Source organism: Podarcis liolepis (genome assembly GCF_965112155.1).
Source record: "Podarcis liolepis genome assembly, chromosome: 2".
In the NCBI taxonomy this organism is placed as follows: domain Eukaryota; kingdom Metazoa; phylum Chordata; class Lepidosauria; order Squamata; family Lacertidae; genus Podarcis; species Podarcis liolepis.
In genome coordinates, this window is record NC_139555.1 from 114,952,878 (window position 1) to 114,972,494 (window position 19,617).

At 45.0% G+C, this 19,617-nt stretch overlaps 2 protein-coding genes and 1 long non-coding RNA gene across 4 annotated transcripts in view; 1 reads left to right on the plus strand and 2 right to left on the minus strand.

Annotated features, from left to right (window-relative positions):
• Window positions 1-19,617, minus strand: part of LOC310702102 — a 30,981-nt gene that overhangs the window by 3,021 nt on the left and 8,343 nt on the right. The gene's annotated exons all lie outside the window — the stretch shown is intronic.
• On the minus strand, window positions 220-18,709 carry LOC310701502 (uncharacterized protein). 2 transcript variants are annotated; one of them, XM_083492482.1, is made up of 3 exons: window positions 18,505-18,709; window positions 16,514-16,664; window positions 220-2,612 (listed from the first exon to the last, which is right to left on the minus strand). In XM_083492482.1, exons 2-3 carry the CDS (start codon window positions 16,611-16,613, stop codon window positions 1,033-1,035), a joined length of 1,680 nt encoding a protein of 559 aa, XP_083348608.1. In that variant the 5' UTR covers window positions 16,614-16,664; window positions 18,505-18,709; the 3' UTR covers window positions 220-1,032. The 2 variants fall into 2 exon arrangements, with proteins under 2 accessions (XP_083348608.1, XP_083348607.1); XM_083492481.1 differs by having other exon boundaries at window positions 16,514-16,700; window positions 18,505-18,708.
• The window catches only part of LOC310701823 (uncharacterized protein), a 57,732-nt gene continuing 41,712 nt past the window's right edge, over window positions 3,598-19,617 (plus strand). The window contains exons 1-2 of the mRNA XM_083493246.1: window positions 3,598-6,776; window positions 12,477-14,159. Coding sequence (XP_083349372.1) covers window positions 12,896-13,909 — 1,014 coding nt within the window. The 5' untranslated portion in view covers window positions 3,598-6,776; window positions 12,477-12,895 and the 3' untranslated portion in view covers window positions 13,910-14,159. The remainder of the gene's footprint in view (window positions 6,777-12,476; window positions 14,160-19,617) is intronic.

A 19,617-nucleotide genomic window follows, 5' to 3' on the forward strand; every position in this document is an offset into this window, starting at 1 on the left:
TAAAGCGCTAAACGGCCTCAATCCAGTATACCTGAAGTAGAGTCTCCACCCCCATCGTTCTGCCTGGACATGGAGGTCCAGCACCAAGAGCCTTCTGGCGGTTGCCTCACTGCGAGAAGTGAACTTACAGGGAACCAGTCAGAAGGCCTTCTCGGTAGTGGTGCCCTCCCTGTGGAATACCCTCCCACCAGATGTCAAAGGAAAAAACAGCCACCAGACTTTAAAAGACATCTGAAGGCTGCCCTGTTTAGGGAAGCTTTTAATATCTGAAGGACTATTGTATTTCAATATTTTGTTGGAAGCCACCAAGTGGCTGTGCCGCAGGGGAAAGCCAGCCAGATGGGTGTGGCATAAATTATATTATTGTTATTATTGTTGCTGTTGCTATTATTATTATTGAAAACAAACACTGCCAAATTCTTTTCTGTACATCCAGAGACTTGACAATAATCTTCACTTCCCAGGAAATCAGGTTTTTTGTTGGAAGCCACCAAGATTGGCGGGGGAAATCCAGCCAGGTGGGCGTGGTACAAATAAAAATATTATTATTATTATTATTATTGAAGTTCTTTTCTGTACATCCAGAGACTTGACAATCATCTTCACTTCCCAGGAAATCTGGGAAACCTGAGTGGAAAACTCCATACATTTATATGGTTTCCTGCCTGTGTGAATTTTCTTATGGATAGTAAGGTCTTCACTCCCTCTGAAGCTCTTTCCACGTTTCATAAATCTGGTTTTCCCCATGTGAGTCAGCGGATGTTTCCTAAGCTTCCATATTGACTTAAGCTTCTCCCCTGTGGGAGTTCGCCAATGTAATGTAAGTTTATCCTTCCTGTTGAAGCTCTTTCCACATTCAATACATTCCAATGGTTTCTCCCCTGTATGAGTTAGTTGGTGTATTCTAAGTGCTCTACTTTTGCTGCAGCTCCTTCCACATGCCATACATTAAAATGGTTTCTTCCCCATGTGTTAGTTGGTGTCTTATAAGGTGTCTATATGGATGGAAGCTCTTTCCCATATTCAGTACATTTAAATGGTTTCTCCCGTGTGAGTTCGTTGGTGCGTTCTAAGGTCTCCACTTCCACTGAAGCTCTTTCCACATTCAATACATTTAAATGGTTTCTCCCCTGTGTGAGTTCGCTGATGTATTCTAAGGTATTCATGTTGACTGAAGCTCTTTCCACATTCAATACATGCAAAGGGTTTCTCCCCCGTGTGAGTTCGTTGGTGTCTTCTAAGGTGTCCACTTCCACTGAAGCTCTTTCCACATTCAATACATTTAAATGGTTTCTTCCCCGTGTGAGTTCGTTGATGTTTTTTAAGGTCTCCACTTCCACTGAAGCTCTTTCCACATTCTATACATTCAAATGGTTTCTCCCCCGTGTGAGTTCGTTGGTGTAATCTAAGGTGTTCACTTCTACTGAAGCTATTTCCACATTCAATACATTTAAATGGTTTCTCCCCTGTGTGAGTTCGTTGGTGTATTCTAAGGTGTTCACTTCTACTGAAGCTATTTCCACATTCAATACATTTAAATGGTTTTTCCCCCGTGTGAGTTCGTTGGTGTAATCTAAGGATTCCATTTCGACTGAAGCTCTTTCCACATTCTATACATTCAAATGGTTTCTCCCCCGTGTGAGTTCGTTGGTGTCTTCTAAGGTCTCCACTTCCACTGAAGCTCTTTCCACATTCAATACATTTAAATGGTTTCTCCCCCGTGTGAGTTCGTTGGTGTACTCTAAGGTTTCCACTTCCACTGAAGCTCTTTCCACATTCTATACATTCAAATAGTTTCTCCCCCGTGTGAGTTCGTTGGTGTACTCTAAGGTTTCCACTTCCACTGAAGCTCTTTCCACATTCAATACATTTAAATGGTTTCTCCCCCGTGTGAGTTAGTTGATGGCTTCTAAGGTGTCCATTTTGACTGAAGCTCTTTCCACATTCAATACAGTTAAATGGTTTCTCCCCTGTGTGAGTTCGTTGGTGTATTCTAAGGTTTCCACTTCCACTGAAGCTCTTTCCACATTCAATACATTTAAATGGTTTCTCCCCTGTGTGAGTTCGTTGGTATATTCTAAGGTGTTCACTTCTACTGAAGCTCTTTCCACATTCAATACATTCAAATGGTGTCTCCCCCGTGTGAGTTTGATGTTGTCTAAGGTTTCCACTATCATTGAAGCTCTTTCCACGTTCAATACATTCAAATGGTTTCTCCCCTGTGTGAGTTCGTTGGTGTATTCTAAGCTTTCCATTTCGACTGAAGCACTTTCCACATTCAATACATTCAAATGGTGTCTCCCCCGTGTGAGTTTGTTGATGTTGTCTAAGGTTTCCACTATCATTGAAGCACTTTCCACATTCAATACATTCAAATGGTTTATCCCCTGTGTGAGTTCGTTGATGTTTTCTAAGTGTTCCATTGTCCCTGAAGCTCTTTCGATAGTCAGTACATTTAAATGGTTTCTCCCCTGTGTGAATTCGTTGATGTGTCCTCAGTCTTCCACTGTGACTAAAGAACATCCCACATTCCATGCATTTAAACCTTTTCTTTGTTCTTCCCAATGAATTCACAGATGGCTCCATAGAATTCTGGCCATCATCTTCCTCACCTGTTTGGGAGTGGGGGAGGGGGAAGAGAATCCTGTTAAGACTTTCAAGACAAGAAAGGAACTGAACACACGCCAGTCCAAGTATGCACCTTCTCCTATTTTAATACTGTCACTTTTTTCCACTGTTCTATTTTCCAATCTTTTAGGAATGCAGATGAGATAATGGCAACAACACATGATCACTCCATTCACACTTAATAAACTGCATTATTTTATAATCTGTGGTGGAATAGGCTTCTTAGAGACATCTATGTATTTCTCTTTGTCCAGGGAGGAAAGGATCACAGGTTCAAGTAGCAGTCTCTCCTATGACTAAGAAGTCAAACTTTCGTGTTACTATGCCACATGTAACTGTTAAAATATTGCAATATATTAGGATCCCCAAACTTGGCCCTCCAGATGTTTTGGGAGTACAATTCCCATTACCCCTGACCACTGGTCCTGTTAGCTAGGGATGATGGGAGTTGTAGTCCCAAAGCATCTGGAGGGCCAAGTTTGGGGATGCCTGTATTAGAAGATTCTGCTCGATTGGGCAAAGGCCCACCTAGTCCAGCATCCTGTTCTCACAGTGGCCAGCTAGATGCCTGTGGGAAACCAGCAAGCAGGATTGGAGTACAAGAGCCTTCTCTGACTTCCTGTGCTTTCCAGGAACTAGTATTAAGAAACATTTTTGCCTAGGACCGTGAGGGCAGAGCACAGACATCAGTCTAATCCTCTTTTTCAAGCTATCCAAGTTGTTGGCCATCACTGTCTCCTGTAGGATGGAAGTCCATAGCAGTCTCTCCTATGACTAAGAAGTCAAACTCTCATGTTACTGTGCCACAAGTCACTGTAAAAATATTGCAATATCTTAGAACAGCCATCCCCAAACTTGGCCCTCCAGATGTTTTGGGACTACAATTCCCATCAGCCCTGACCATTGGTCCTGTTAGCCAGGGATGATGGGAGTTGTAGTCCCAAAACATCTTGAGGGCCAAGTATGGGGATGCCTGTATCAGAACATAAGAAGAGCCTGCTCATTTGGGCAAAGGCCCACGTAGTCCAGCATCCTGTTCTCACAGTTGTCAACTAAATGCCTGCGGGAAACCAGCAAGCAGGATTTGAGTACAAGAGCCCCCTGCCTTCCTCTGCTTTCAGTCTAATCCTCTTTTTCAAGCTATCCACGTTGTTGGCCATCACTCCTGTAGGATGGAAGTCCATAGAAGTCCATTTAGAGTATTGCTCATATCTTGGGCAATAGAATGAAAGGTGTTTTAGCAGAAAAAATTCATGACAAGCAGGCCGGCTTTCTACGAGGACGTCAGATGAAGGAGAATATAAGGAATATAATTGATATTATTGAATATTTGGAAGTAAGAAATGAGAAAAAAGCGGTCTTAATGTTTATTGATGCCGAAATGGCTTTTGATAATGTTTCATGGGCTTTTATGAAAAAGATAAAAGAAAAAATGAATTTTGGGGAAGCATTTGGGAGAGTAATTGATGCAATTTATTTTTACCAACAGTCTATGCTGATTGTTAATAAGGTTATAAAAGAAAAGTGTAAAATAACGAAGGGGACAAGACAAGGATATCCCCTATCACCATTATTATTTATTTTGGTATTAGAGGCCCTGGTGAGAGAGAAAAAGTGGAGAAATTAATTACAGGAATAACAGTAGAAAATAAAGCATATAAATTAAAAGCTTCTGCAGTTCACCTTGTAATTACAGTAAAGGATCCCATAAATACTCCACCAAAGGTAGTAAAAAAAGATACAGGACTTCGGGCAGGCCGGAGGCTTTAAACTAAACAAGAATAAGACTACGTTTTTGGTAAAAAGCACAATGGAGCAAGGCCAAAAGGATTACAACAGAAAACAGAGTTAGTTATACATAACAAAGTCAAATACTGAGAGATTTGTTTGACAGCTAAGAATATTAATATTTTTAAAGACAATTACAAGAATGAGTGGAAAGAAATAAAAAGAGCTTTAGAGATATGGGGAAGAATGGATTTATCATTTTGGGGAAGAATATCAGTAATAAAAATGAATGTATTGCCAAAAATATTATTTTTATTCCAATCAGTCCCGGCAATAGGCAACGCAGGATGCTTTGAAAAATGGCAAGGAGATATATCTAGGTTTATCTGGAAAGGGAAGAAACCAAGGATAAAAAATAGATTATTAACAGATGTAAGAGAGAGAGGTGGTTTCACCCTGCCGGATTTGAATCTTTATTATGAAGCATCCTGTATCTGCTAGAACCAGGAATGGATTACATTGGAAAACACAGATACTGTATTTTAGACCTGGAAGGACATGAATTATGGATAGCATGGATATTTATGGTAGGAAAAGGCCTAGGTGCATAGAGCTTCTCAGAATCATACAGTAAGAAAATCAATTTTTAGGGTATGGGAGAAGTATAAAAATTTGTTTGAGTAAAAAACACACTGGTGGCTTTCCCCCTTGGAAGCAATATCTCTGAAAAAAATTGAATATGAGAAGTAATTGGCCGACTTATAGAGAGCTCTTAACTGAAGTTGAAAACCAACTGAAATAAAAAGATTTTGAAGAGATAAGGGAAGCTGTAACTGACTGGTTACAGTACCATCAACTAAACGATATCTTTAAGATAGACATGAAAAAACTATTAAAAGAGTTGTGTCTAGGTGAAAAATTCCAAAAAGGTATAAATGCAATATATGACCAACAGAAAGCAAAAATTATTATTAATGGAGAGTTTGGAGAAGAAATCAACATCTTTAAAGGCACAAGACAAGGATGCCCCTATCCCCAATGCTATTTACAATAGTATTAGAGGTTCTATTACAGAAAATAAGGCAGGACAACCAAATAAGAGGAATAGCAGTTGGTGAAAAAAGATACAAGAGCCTTTGCAGATGATGTTATGATCACAACAGAAAATCCCCTACAATGTACACCTAGAATATTGGAATGCATAAACGAATATGGCAGATTAGCAGGATACAAATTAAACTTTGGGAAAGCAAAATACTAGTGAAAAATATGGAAGAAAAAGATAAAGTGAAATTACAATAAATTACAGGATTGGAAATTAAAAAGAAAATAAGGTATCTTGGAATAAATTTAACAACAAACACTATAGAGAACTATGGGAAAACATGGAATGAAATAAAAAATGACTTGCAAGTATGGGGGAAATTAAATCTTTCCTTACTAGGGAAAATATCAGTAATAAAGATGAACATATTACCAAGGATGATGTTTTTATTTCAAAGTATCTCAATACTAGGAGGAGATAAATGTTTTAATAACTGGAAAAGAGATTTGGCTAAATTCGTATGGTCAGGGAAAAAGCCAAGAATAAAACACAAAATAATGATAGATAAGAAGGAGAGAGGAGGATTTGGTCTCCCAGACATGGAGTTATATCATGATGCGGTGGGTCTGACCTGGCTAAAAGAATGGATCAAATTAGATGACTCGGATGTATTGGATTTAGACAGAGTAGAGACGAGATTTGGATGGCATGCCTATCTAATAGATGAAAAAGTCAAAGTACATAAAGGCTTCCTAGGGCATATAGTCAGAAAGTCTATATATAAAATATGGGAGAAATATAAAAGACTCCTAGAACCGAAAACTCCCTGGTGGGCATTGCCAGCAGAAATTGTCTCAGTGAAAAAATTAAATATGAAATAAAATTGGGTTACCTATAAAACAGTATTAAAGGAAGAAAACGGAGAATTGGAATTAAAGGATTATACAGAAATTAAAGCTCATATTAGTGATTGGTTCCAATATATTCAAATTAAGTATAGATTAGCGAAAGACAAAAAGCTAGGATTTGAAAAAGAAATATCAAAATTTGATAAATATTTAATACAAGAAAAATCAAATAATATATCTAAATTGTATAATCTGACCTTAGAGTGGGAAACAAAGGATGAATTGGTTAAAGCATCAATGATTAAATGGGCGCAAGATATTGGGAAAAATATTATGTTTAAACAATGGGAAAAATTGTGGAAAGAAGATATGAAATTCACGATGTGTTATATACTGAAAGAAAATTACCTCAAAGTACAACATAGATGGTATTTAACACCTGAAAGAATAACAAAAACGAATAAAAATTATAGCGATGTCTGTTGGCGATGCAACACTGGAAAAGGTACTATGATACATATATAGTTGTGATGGGATGATGAGCTGCTTGTGCGTAAAATAGTAGTCCCTCAGAGTTTGTTCAAGCCCACAAACTTCTGTCTGTGACAGAGCCCCTCAGACATGGCTGCTCTAGTCGCTTGCAGATTCCGACAGTGGTTGCTTTCGGAATCGTTTCCAGCATAAAACCTCCTTAACGGAAACACGTCTTCTGGACTCACGGCGTGACAGTTTCCAGCGAGGAGTGGGTCTCCCTATGGGAGGTTCTGATACCTCCCCACTGTTCTCGCTGGACGTGTCCCTGAGCCCTCCCTCTTGCTCACTTTCCCTCAGAGATCCACCTCTCTCTCTGCTGGTTCCTGCTTCAGCTGCTGACTCTCTCCCAGCCTCCGTGAGCCCTTCCACCAGCGACCCATCTCTCCCCCTGCTGGTGCCTGCCTCTGCTGCCGAGTCTCTCCCAGCCTCCGTGAGCCCTTCCACCAGCGACCCATCTCTCCCCCTGCTGGTGCCTGCCTCCGCTGCCGAGTCTCTCCCAGCCTCCGTGAGCCCTTTCACCACCTGTTCCTCCGATGGCAGTTCCCTGACATCCACCTCCCCTCCAGGGCCCCCTTCACCCCCTCCCGTTCCCTCTCCTCTGGGCGGTGAGGAGGTAAAACCCCGAAACGAATCCTCTTCATCTTCAGACGTCTCGAACATTTCCCTCCATCGGTCGCCGTTTCCGGCTCGCTGAATCCTCCTCCTCCTCGGAATCTGTGAACCCCTCCAACTCCTCTTCTTCGTCGGTGGTGGCAAAGTATTCCCTCCGGAACCTCGCTACAGGCTGAGGTTTACGTGGGAACCTCTGATGAAAAGTTTCTATTAAAACCTCGTCATTGACATCCTCTGCCATGACCCAGGTGTTTTCCGACTCCGGTTCCCCTTCCCACATTACCAAATACTCTACTTGATCTCCCTTCCACCTGGAATCGAGGATCTCCGCTACATGGTAGCTGTGTTCCCTTTCCTCCATTGCTGGTCCTCGATTGACCCTCCCTTCTCTGTCCCCTTTATACGGTGACAGCAACGACCTGTGGAAAACTGGGTGCAGCTTCATGTGGTTCGGTAACCGGAGTCTGAAAGCCACTGGGTTGACCTGTTGCGTGACTTCAAATGGACCCAATCTTTTGGGTCTTAACTTCTTACAACCCCCTTTGAATGGTAACCCTTGGGTTGACAGCCACACCTGATCCCCCACCCTAATGGTTTCACCTTCTCTTCTGTTTTTGTCTGCCTGCCTCTTATATTCCTCCTTGGCCCTGTCTAAGTTCAGTTGGAGCTGACGATGGATCGCTTCCATTTCTTCTACGAACTGTTCGGCAGCTGGAACGCTCCATCTCTCCCCTTCCCCCCCTGGGAAAGCCCTGGGATGGCACCCGTAATTAGCCAAAAAGGGGCTCATCCCTGTGGACACATTCTCCGCATTGTTGTAGGCAAATTCTGCCAACGCCAGCTTCTCCACCCAATCATTCTCCCTGTCATTGACATAACACCTCAAATATTGCTGGAGGATGCCATTGGCTCTTTCCGCCTGCCCGTTGGTTTCAGGATGCCGGGCAGTTGAAAAATTGACCTCTACATGCAGCAAGCTCATGAGCTTCCTCCAGAACCTGGAAGTAAATTGTTTCCCTCGATCTGAGACCACCCTCAAGGGGGCGCCATGCAACCTAAACACATTTTCTACAAACAATTTAGCTGTTTCTTCTGCCGTGACAGCATGTGAGCAGGCTATGAAGTGGGCCATTTTGGTTAACAGGTCTACCACAACCATGATGGCTGTTTTCCCTCTGGCCTTTGGCAGATCAGTCATGAAATCTATTGCCACTGCTTCCCATGGTCTTTCAGGTGTGGGTAGCGGTTCTAATAACCCTGCCGGTGCCCGCCTCTCCCCTTTGGCTCGCTGGCATTGGTCACAACCTCTCACATACTCCCGCACATCTTCCCTGACCTTGGGCCACCAAAATTCCCTGGTAACCAGCCACATGGTTTTGTGTTGCCCAAAATGCCCTGCTGTGGGGCTATCGTGCAGCTGCTTGAGTACCTTTCCCCTCAACTCTCCTTCAGGTATATATAACGCTCCCTTGTAATACAACGCCCCGTTTCTCTCCTCAAAACCTCCGGGTCTATCTCCCTCCCTCCTGAGACCCCGAGTTTGTCCTGGGCGTATTCATCATTCTCCGTTCCCTCTACCAGTTCTCTTTGCCCCACCAATGCCGCTCCACACACCCAGCGGTCCTCTGGAATGACATGTCTTTCTTCGGGTGCTCCCTCCCCCTCCAAATATTCAGGTTTGCGTGAGAGAGCGTCCGCCCTAATGTTCTCTGGGCCTGGCACGTAACAAATCTCAAAGTTAAATTTGGAGAACTCCTGAGCCCATCTCAACTGCCGTTGGTTGAGCACTCGTGCCGTTCTCCAATACTCTAGGTTCTTGTGGTCAGTGCACATTTGCACCTTATGTTGTGCGCCAATTAGCAGGTGCCTCCATCTCCGGAAAGCCTCATGAATGGCAAGTAGTTCTCGGTCATACACCGTGTAGTTCCTCTCGGATTTGTTCAGCTTTCGCGAAAAAAAGGCACACGGTCTCCACTCTGACTCCTCCTTTCCTGGCTGCAGAAGAAGCACCGCCCCTATGGCTCTGGCTGATGCGTCTGTTTCGACTCTCATCTTTTTTTGTAAATCCACATGCAGAAGTTGTTCTTCAGAGGCGAAGGCCCTTTTTAGTTCCTCAAAAGCTCGCTCCGCCTCCTCAGTCCAAACGAATTTCTTCTTACTGCTGAGACAGTCCGTAATGGGCGCCGTCAGGTGGGCAAAGTTTCGGATGAACTTACGATAAAAGTTCCCAAACCCTAGGAACCTCTGCACATCCTTCTTGGTTTTGGGTGTTTTCCATTCCAGCACTGCCTGGACCTTGCCTGGATCCATGGCCAATCCCTTGTCTGACAGGCGGTACCCCAGGAACTCCACCTCCTTGGTATGAAACTGACACTTCTCCAGTTTCACCCACAGCCGGTTGGCTTGCAGCCTGCTCAACACTTCTCTGACGTCTCTCACATGCTGCTCCTCATTTTCAGAATACACCAACACGTCATCTAGGAAGGCCACACAATTCTTGTAAAGCAAAGGCCCCAGTACGTGGTTCATAAACGATTGAAAGCACGCCGAGCCTGCTTGTAAGCCAAAAGGCATAACGAGATATTCAAATGCCCCCAAAGGGGTGAACATGGTGGTTTTCCATTCATCCCCTTTCCTTATACGTATCAGGTTGTATGCCCCCCTTAGGTCCAGCTTTGTAAAAATCTTTCCCTTCCGCACCCTGGTCAAAATGTCGTCAATCCTGGGCATAGGGAAGGCCAATGGTTCAGACACTGCGTTTAACCCCCTAAAGTCACACACAAGTCTAGGCTTGTCCGTGTTTTTTTTATCCACAAAAAACACTGGGCTACCTCCCACCGCTCTGGACTCTCTGATGAAACCTCTCTTCAGGTTCTTGTCAATGAACTCTCTTAGCTCCTGCATTTCTCTGTCTGACATGGCGTACAACTTGCCTACAGGAAGCTGTGCCCCAGGGAGTAAATTGATTTGACAGTCAAAGGGTCTATGCGGGGGTAGTTGGTCAGCTTCCTTCTCGCTGAACACGTCGCTGAGATCTGCGTATTGTGGTGGTACCTTCACTTTCTCCATTACTTCCGTCCCTGCGAGGGTGGCTTGGGCCCCTGCTGAGCCCTTTCCCCCCTTGCAGTGTTCTAAGCAATGTGCTGAACCAAAGGAAACCACTCTCTGATGCCAGCCCACCAGCGGATCATGTAACGCTAGCCAGCTCATCCCCAAAATAATAGGAGCTCCTCCTAAGGTGGCCACATTAAACGCTATCAGTTCGGTGTGCCTTGCCACCTTCATTATCATTGGGACGGTCTGCAAGCTAACTTCTCCTCTCAACAACTCCCTGCCATCGATGGTGGTCACCTGCAGGGGGTTGCTTAAAGGGATAGTCTGTATCTGGTGTTCAGCTGCAAACTCTTTGCTCATGAAATTGCAGGAGCTGCCTGAGTCCAACAGCGCCTTTATCTTTAGGGGGTGTCCATTTTGCAGCTCTAGCGACACTTCTATCACTAGGGCAGGTTTAGGAGGTTCTGGCGTGGGCACTTTCACTGCTCTTTGGCCTGGCTGCTGTGCCTCAACGGTGGCAACCAGGCGTTGGCTTTTACTTGCTCCGGTTTTTCCTCCTCTCTTCCCTCAACAGCTCCCACCATCCCTTGCCATTCCTTCCTCTGGGGGCAGACTCTGGCAAAGTGACCTGGCTGTTGGCAGAGATAGCATTTCCGGGCGCCTTTTCCCTCCTTCTTTTCCCCCTCCCTAGGCTTTGAAACTGCGCGCGCGCGCTGTTCCGATTTCCATCGGCTCTGCCGGCGGGAAAGTTGTCTCTGGAATGTCTGGAATGCGGAACTCCTTCAAACGTTCCCCCTTCCTTCCCTTCCCGCCTCTCCAAAGCTCTCACCTCCTGGCGCGCTCCTATGGTCAGCGCTGATTTGGTCAGCTGATCCATAGAATCCGCCCTGGGACCCCGGGAGAGTTCGTCTTTCACAGCGGAAGCTAGGCCTTCTTCAAATAGCATTTGAATGGGTTGCGCCGATAAGTCCCACCCCAATCTGTGAACCAGCATGGTGAACTCAGTCCAGTACTCACGGACAGATCGGCTCCCCTGCTTGCAAGCCATTAGCTGTCTGCGCACCACTCCCTGCTCAATATCGCTGGAAAACATGAGATCCATTGCACGAAAGAACTTCATGGTGTCCTTTAGGACGTCATTATGCGTTGCCATCAGGGGTCTAACCCAGTCCCTCGCCCCTCTTTCAAGATGCCCAATCACGAAAGCCACTCGCGATTCCTCGTCAGGGAATTCATCAAACTGCACATTGAGGGCATATTGCATCTCTGTTCTAAAGGCATGGTAGTCCTTGGGGTCCCCCCCAAACTTCTGCACCAATCCGGGTACCTTTCTGGTGAACTGGGTGGCTCTCCCCTTCTTGTCTGCATCCTGAGCCCTTCTCTCCTCAAGCCTCGCCGTCTGCAGCGCCAGTTGGATCTCCAACGCTCGGTACCTTTCTTCCAAGCTTGGACCAGCTCCAACCCCTGCTCCTTCGGTTCCGGCTGGGTCACTCATGATGCCTTCTCCTGCACAAACAGCTTACAAAGACTGTCGGAATGCTGTGATGGGATGATGAGCTGCTTGTGCGTAAAATAGTAGTCCCTCAGAGTTTGTTCAAGCCCACAAACTTCTGTCTGTGACAGAGCCCCTCAGACATGGCTGCTCTAGTCACTTGCAGATTCCGACAGTGGTTGCTTTCGGAATCGTTTCCAGCATAAAAGCTCCTTAATGGAAACACGTCTTCTGGACTCACGGCGTGACAGTTTCCGGCGAGGAGTGGGTCTCCCTATGGGAGGTTCCGATACCTCCCCACTGTTCTCGCTGGACGTGTCCCTGAGCCCTCCCTCTTGCTCACTTTCCCTCAGAGATCCACCTCTCCCTCTGCTGGTTCCTGCTTCAGCTGCTGACTCTCTCCCAGCCTCCGTGAGCCCTTCCACCAGCGACCCATCTCTCCCCCTGCTGGTGCCTGCCTCCGCTGCCGAGTCTCTCCCAGCCTCCGTGAGCCCTTTCACCACCTGTTCCTCCGATGGCAGTTCCCTGACAATAGTGGAATTGTTTAAACATCAAACAATTTTGGGAAATAATATATACTGAAATGAAAAAAAATGTTTAGATATTCATTTAGGAAAACACCAGAAGATTTTCTATTGGGAATAGTACCAGGAAGCCTAAAGGAAGAAGACAAGACCTTATATTTATACGCAACAGTAGCCGCAAGGCTATTGAGTGCGAAAAACTGGAAAAGTGGTATTGTACTGACAAAAATAGAGTGGCTTGCCACATTATTGGAGTCCTACAATATATCCAAAACAATGGGAGAAATTGGAAGGATCTCAAAAGAGTAGATAGATAGGGACTGGAAGGTGTTTAAAAGATACTTGCAAAACCATATCGAAAAATCAGAACTCCTATTGGAATAAACAAGTTCAGTTTCAAACACTGAAATACTAAATAAGATGGATAACAATGTGTAATAGAAAAAGAAGTTCCTGCGCAATGTTTGCCATCTTGCCAAAGGTTGCAGGCAGCTTTACCTGCAGCAATTGTATGTTGATTGCCCTCTTAGAAGACAAAGTCCAGCAACTGGAGGAACGTGTAGCTACGCTCCAAAGAATTAGAGAGCTGGAGCCCTTCTTGGAAGCAACAGAGAACACCGTCTCCACCAAGGAGGAGACAGGGGACACCCCTGAGAAGGAGGCTAGTTCACCAACACAGGAGCCAGATATATGGAGAAACGTGACTCAAAGAAGTAGGAGGCCCAGGGTTCGCTCTGATTGTTTAGAAATACACAATCGCTTTGAAGTCCTCTCCCCTAGCATGGAAGACGAAGAACAGACTCCATTTGAGGATCTCTCCCTCATTACAGTCGATCAGGTATATGAAGACGAGCAGCAAAGTCAGTCCTCAGGGAATGTGCAGGCGACCTTGGAATGGACAGCTCACGGAAGAACCCCGACCAAACCTAAGAGGAGGCGTGTAGTGGTGATAGGGGATTCCCTACTGAGGGGAAAAGAAGCAGTGATCTGTGGGCCTGACAAGATGTCTCGGGAGGTGTGCTGTCTCCCCGGGGCTAAGATCCAAGATGTAACTGAACGACTGCAAGGAATCATAAAACCCACTGACAAATACCCCTTCCTCTTGGTTCATGTGGGAACCAATGACACTGCAAGCAATAGCCTCCAGAAGATCAAAAGAGACTACAAGGCTCTGGGCAGGAAATTGAAGCAATTAAATGTACAAATTGTCATCTCATCTGTCCTCCCAGTTGAACGACGTGGCCCAGGGAGAGAGGGAAAAATAGTGGAAGTGAACAGCTGTCTTCGCAAATGGTGTAAACAGCAACGGTTTGGATTCTTAGATCACGGACTGCAGTTTCTTGAAGATGGACTTCTGGCAAGCGATGGGCTGCACCTCACAATGGTTGGGAGGAATGTTTTTGCCAAAAATCTCAGAAACCTCATCAGGAGGGCTTTAAACTGACTAATGTGGGGGGGGGGGAGACAGTGCTCCTGAAGGTGGGAGTCTATCAATTGATGAAGATGATCATCCAAATGTCATAGACCAAATGGAGCAAACAGCAAGCAGACCTAGTGGTGGGAGGAAAAAATCCTTAGAGACACGGGGGAATGATTAATGGACTTCAATGTCTGTACACTAATGCGCAAAGCATGGGAAATAAACAAGATGAGCTTGAGCTCTTGGTACAGCAAGCTAAATATTGACATAATAGGCATCACTGAAACCTGGTGGGATAAGTTCCACGATTGGAATGTAATAATGGAGGGATACAATCTATTTCAAAGAAACAGACCAGACAAGAAAGGAGGAGGAGTGGCGTTATATGTCAGGGATGTGTATACCTGTGAAGAGATCCAAGATTTAGAACCTCAAAGCTAAAGTCTTTAAGCAGAGGCTTGACAACCATATGTCAGGAGTGCTCTGATGGTGTTTCCTGCTTGGCAGGGGGTTGGACTCGATGGCCCTTGTGGTCTATTCCAACTGTATGATTCTATTCTATGATTCTATGAAATTAGGCTAAAGGTGTGTGAAAGAAAGTAATAGAAGTGGAAAGAAATTGCAATTGAGTAGATTGGAAGTCTAACACAAAGGTGGGGTGAGGGGTGGTGGATGGTGATGGGAAAAGGAATTATTTGTGGGATTGAGTGTAAGTATGTTTGAACACTTTTAAGGATTGTATGAAATGTATGTTTGTATGCTTGTATATCTGTAATATATGTGGATTAATGATGACCTATTTTAACAATAATTTTTTTAAAAAAAATAAAATAAAAAAGGTTTTAGTTATGAGACATCACAATTTCAAAAAGAACTCTTAGGAAGTAACATAAAAAAAATCTGTCTAAAATGTATAACTTGCTCCTAGAATGGCATACAAAGGATGAACAGGTCACTTCAAAGAAGAAGTGGGTACCTTTTGCTATATGTGGTGGTTATGTAAAATAACAGTATCATTTTGGGAAATGGTATATAATGAATTGGAAAAAAATGTTTAAAATAAATTTTGTTAAGAAACCAGAAGTTTATTTATTTGGAATTACAGGTACTGAGATCCCAAAAGACCAGGAAAGACTATGTATGCGACAACAGCTGCACAGATGTTATTATCTCAAAGATGGGAAGATGCAATAATCCGAACTAGGGAAGAATGGTGAGCTAAACTGCTGGACTCTGCCGAAATGGCAAAATTAGCCATGAGACTCAGGAATCAAGAAAACAAGGACTTTAAAAAAGAATGGGGAAATTTTATAATTTACCTATGAGATTGCTGCACGCAAATCAAAACGTTAGCTGGACTTTAGGAATCACTTGTAAATAAGTTTATGGACACTTTAGATAAATGAGAACTGTGGAGAATGTATCTATACTGTGGTACCTCATGTTACGTAACCCTCTGGTATTTCTCCGGGTTTCGCCACTCGCACGCGTAGAAGCACTCTATTGCGCCGTGTGCGTGTGCAGAAGCGATCCTCTGGTTTGCAAAAACCTCGGGATCTGTCATTTAAAATGCTATAAAAACATTATATCAAATGTTTTTGATGTAAACTTGTATTTGTAAAAACCAATAAAAATATTTCAAAAAAAGGGGAAGCCCATAGATTGACTATGCTTCTGTTGATTCATCATTTGCAAACCCAGAAATAGGTGTTCCTGTTTTTGAAGTTTGCCGCGGAAACCGAACGTGCTCCTGAGCTCCATTTTTACTGTTGCGCAGCAAATTTAAGTGCCCCCCATCCTAATTAAGGCTTTGTTTCATTCCGTTTTACCCTTCAGCAGCTAATTTAAGTCATCTCCATCGTAATCAAGGTTTTTTTCATCCCATTCGTTCCCTTGGACAGCTAATTTAAGGCCCCCCCAATCAATATTCAAGCTGTTTCTGGTTGCAGTGTTCTGAGGTGACATTTGCAGCTTTAGTTTTTTTCATATTTTTTGCATTTTTGTTTGTGTGGCTTTTTCATTTTTGACTGAGGCTTAGTTTTTTGTTTTATGATTGATTGATTGATTGATTGATTGACTGTGGAAAGGGATAAAAGCTCCCCATTCAAACAATGACTATCATCAATGCAGGCACAAAAAATTATATAATTTTAATTTTTTTCATCTACAATACTGTCTTATTTATTTTATGGTACAGAACATTGATTATTGCTTTCTTTTTATAGATCAATGATCTTGTTAGATAGTAAAATTCATGTTAAATTGCTGTTTTAGGGGTTGTTTTTAAAAGTCTGGAATGGATTAATCCATTTTGCATTACTTTCTACGGGACAGCACGCCTTGGTTTTGGAACGCTTTGGTTTCGGAAGACTTCCGGAACCGATTAAGTTTGAGAACCAAACTTAACTCCACTGTAACTCCTAAGATTTAAAATCCTGGAGAGAGAAAATCTGCCCCCACTACTTTATGAAAGGGATTCAAGAAATAAAGAGCTGCTTTGGAGAAGGCCTCACCCCTTCCTTCTTCCTGTCAGGAACTTCCTTCCATTTGTCTCCTCTCCATCTTTTCCTCTTTCTCCCTCCACCATCCATCTATCCCTCTCCCCATCTCCTCTCCCCTGGAACTCACCAGATTTCTCCAAGGGTCCTGGGAGGGAATGCTCAGAGGTTGTGGGGAGGGATGCGGGAGACAGCCTGACCAGGTCAACCGTCCATCTTCCTCCTTCCATCCTGGCCAGGGTTGCAGGTTCAGTCTCAGCTACGTTTGCAGGTTCAGCTTTCTGAGGAGCGCAGAAGCCAGAGCAAGTTGCAGCTTCCTGGGAGGGAGGGAAGAAGAAGCCAAGGGAGTCTGAGAGCCCCTGCAGGGATTCTCCTGCCAAAGACATTCCACTGCCCCTGGAGAAGCCCCAACTGGGCACCCCCTTCCCAAGAGCCCCCACCCATTTTCAAACACCTTTGGCAATTCCTTTCACCTGCCTGTCCCACCTCCCTTCCTAAGAGAGCCAGTGTGGTGTAGTGGTTAAGAGTGGTAGTCACGTAATCTGGGAAACCAGGTTCGTGTCTCCGCTCCTCCATATGCAGCTGCTGGGTGACCTTGGGCCAGTCACACTTCTGTGAAGTCTCTCAGCCCCACTCACCTCACAGAGTGTTTGTTATGGGGGAGGACGGGAAAGGAGAATGTTAGCCGCTTTGAGACTCCTGAAGGGGAGTGAAAGGCGGGATATCAAATCCAAACTCTTCTTCTTCTTCTTCTAAGGCTGGCATGGTATGCACATTAGTGGACTGAGAGGAGATCCCTTGGAACTTAAGAGTTAATTTGCAAAAGACTGCTCTGAATACATGGGTGGCCCTTGCATGGAGAAGAAGGAAGCCCCTTGCTTGCATCAGGACTCCCTGGGAGAGGCGGGGGATCCGCCCACTGCTCCCTCTGCCCTCGCTGCCCCCTCCTCTGCCCTCCTGCCCTGCAAACACCCTTTGCTCTTGTTGCTCAGGGGAGAGAGGCAGGAAGAGCCTTCAAACCCATCCCTTTCCTCCTCTGCTGTCTTTTCTTGCAGCAGCCCAGTGAGAGGGGAAGGAGCTGCAGCACGTGGTTCACTTCAGATACACACATGGTTTACTGGGATTGTGAATGAACACGTCCTCTGCCTTCCATGCGGTGGGAGTGGGGGGGGGGTTAAAAGTGGTGAGGAAACACCCCCCCCTCCAGTCCTTTTGGGAAACAGGAGCTTTGGTCAGGAGTAAACAACTTAGATGGCAAGTTCACAAGAGAAGCACTTTGGAGCACTGCTTGCTCTTACTATGTGTTTGGACCTAGAGGACAACATATACGTTTACACCACGCAAATCCTTAAAGAGGGCATTTCTTTATATTTGAGGGCCATTTCTACAAAACAGTAGTCTTATGATGGCAGCCCTGTACAGGAAAGTTTTCGATGTTTTAAATTTTTTGGTGTTTTTGATGGAAATCGCCCAGTGGTTGAGGCAACACAGTCAGATGGGCAGGGGGCAAGCAATGAATTATTTATTTTTATTTTACTCTTATTCTTATTAGTATTATTCCCTCCTAAGCCCATCCTGTTATGCATGCTGATCAATGACTTTGTCCCAACCCCCCCCCCCCTTGGACGCAAGAGGGCTATTTTTACAGCTATTCTTCACATTTCTATACTGCCCTTCCTCCAAAGATCACAGGGCAGCTTACAAGAGAAAAACATAGAGATGCATAGCAGAGTAAAAAATAAAAACAACACCCCCCCCCAATTCAGTTGTGAAGTCCATAGATTGTTTAATGAGCCAAACCCCTGGGAGAAGAGCAAGGCTTTCGCCTGTTGCCTAAAGATAAGGTCCTCCTCCGAGGGGGTCTTCTGCTGGAGTATAGATATTAAATTTAAATTAATACTATTAAGGCGATCCTGGCCAGCAATGCCCACCCCTCTCCCCTCTCCTTCCCTGCAATTCCCTTTGTACCAGATCCCTTCAGGAGGAAGCTTCTCCCCCCCCCGCCCCTTCAAATAAACAGCTCCCTTCCCTCCCTTCTCTTCTCCCCGTCCCGGGGCTTCTCATCCTGGACCTCCTCGCAAAGCCCCTTCCCTCCTTTCCCGCCATTGGCTTTGCACTCACCCGAAATCCTGGGCAGCGGGGGCGGGAATGGGAGCCCCCGCGTGGGAGGCAGGGAGTGAGGGCGCTTAATTAGGAGGCTTAATTAGGAAGAAGCCCCCTCCTCCGCCTCCGCACGACGCAGCCCCGCTTCCCGCCTCCTCCCCTCCCTCCCTCCTTTGCAAGCCCCGATTTTATCTCTGCTGGTGAAGCCGGAAGTGGAGGCAACTCGGAGGAGGAAGGAGAAGTTTCTCTCCACGTTCAGCCTCATGTCTGTTATTTGATTATGGGGGAAGGAAAACCTTGCAGCACCCAACCAATGGGAAGACGAGGGCGGGAACGTGTGCATAGGGAATATAAACTTATACTTTGCCCCAGCTGGACTGTGCCTGCTTTGGCTCCCAGCTCTTGCAAGAACGTATTGTCCTCAATGAGGGACGCAGGTGGCGCTGTGGGTTAAACCACAGAGCCTAGGGCTTGCCGATCAGAAGGTTGGCAGTTCGAATTCCCGCGAAGGGGTGAACTCCCGTTGCTCTGTCTCTGCTCCTGCCAACCTAGCAATTCGAAAGCACAAAGTGCAAGAAGATAAATAGGTACCTGTTGTAAACAAAATCTGTCCTTATTCCCTTATGGGGGAGACAAGAGCCTTTATAGAGTCGTTTGCAGGTTCTCCATCAGTGGGAGAAAATAACAGAGGCCAACCAGAGAATATTGAGAAGCAAAGCAGCTAGTAAGACTGATCTTTATTGAACTGTTGCAACAGGGTGCTACCCTCACACCCCGAACAAAGGTGGGCCTGCCCTTATACAGATCATTTAAATTTCCCTGGAGCTCAAGACCACCCCTCCATACATCATACATACATCACGAAAGAGGTGTAACCCAAGACCACCCCCCACAAACATCATACGTACATCACAGAAAAGGCGATCTACAACAGAAATTTGAATGTTGTTTTTCCTGTGTGCCAGGTTATCAGATAATGCCTTATCTGATTGCCTTTCCTGGTAGTCTGGCCATTCCTTTGAGACGGTGATTACTCAATTCCTGAGACAATGGGAAGGTTCCCTCACCCCCTCCCTTCTTGCAGGGAAAACATTTGGTCAGTTTGGGAGTCAAAATGGTTTCAGGACGGTC

What these genes read in the sequence shown, in the direction of transcription:
- LOC310701502 (XM_083492482.1), bottom strand. Translation starts at nt 16,613, where the DNA reads ATGGAAGGAGGAAGATGGACGGTTGACCTGGTCAGGCTGTCTCCCGCA. An exon ending in AGGACCCTTGGAGAAATCTG is followed by an intron (nt 2,613 to 16,513) that starts GTGAGTTCCAGG and finishes ACTCCCAAACAG; the next exon opens with GTGAGGAAGATGATGGCCAG.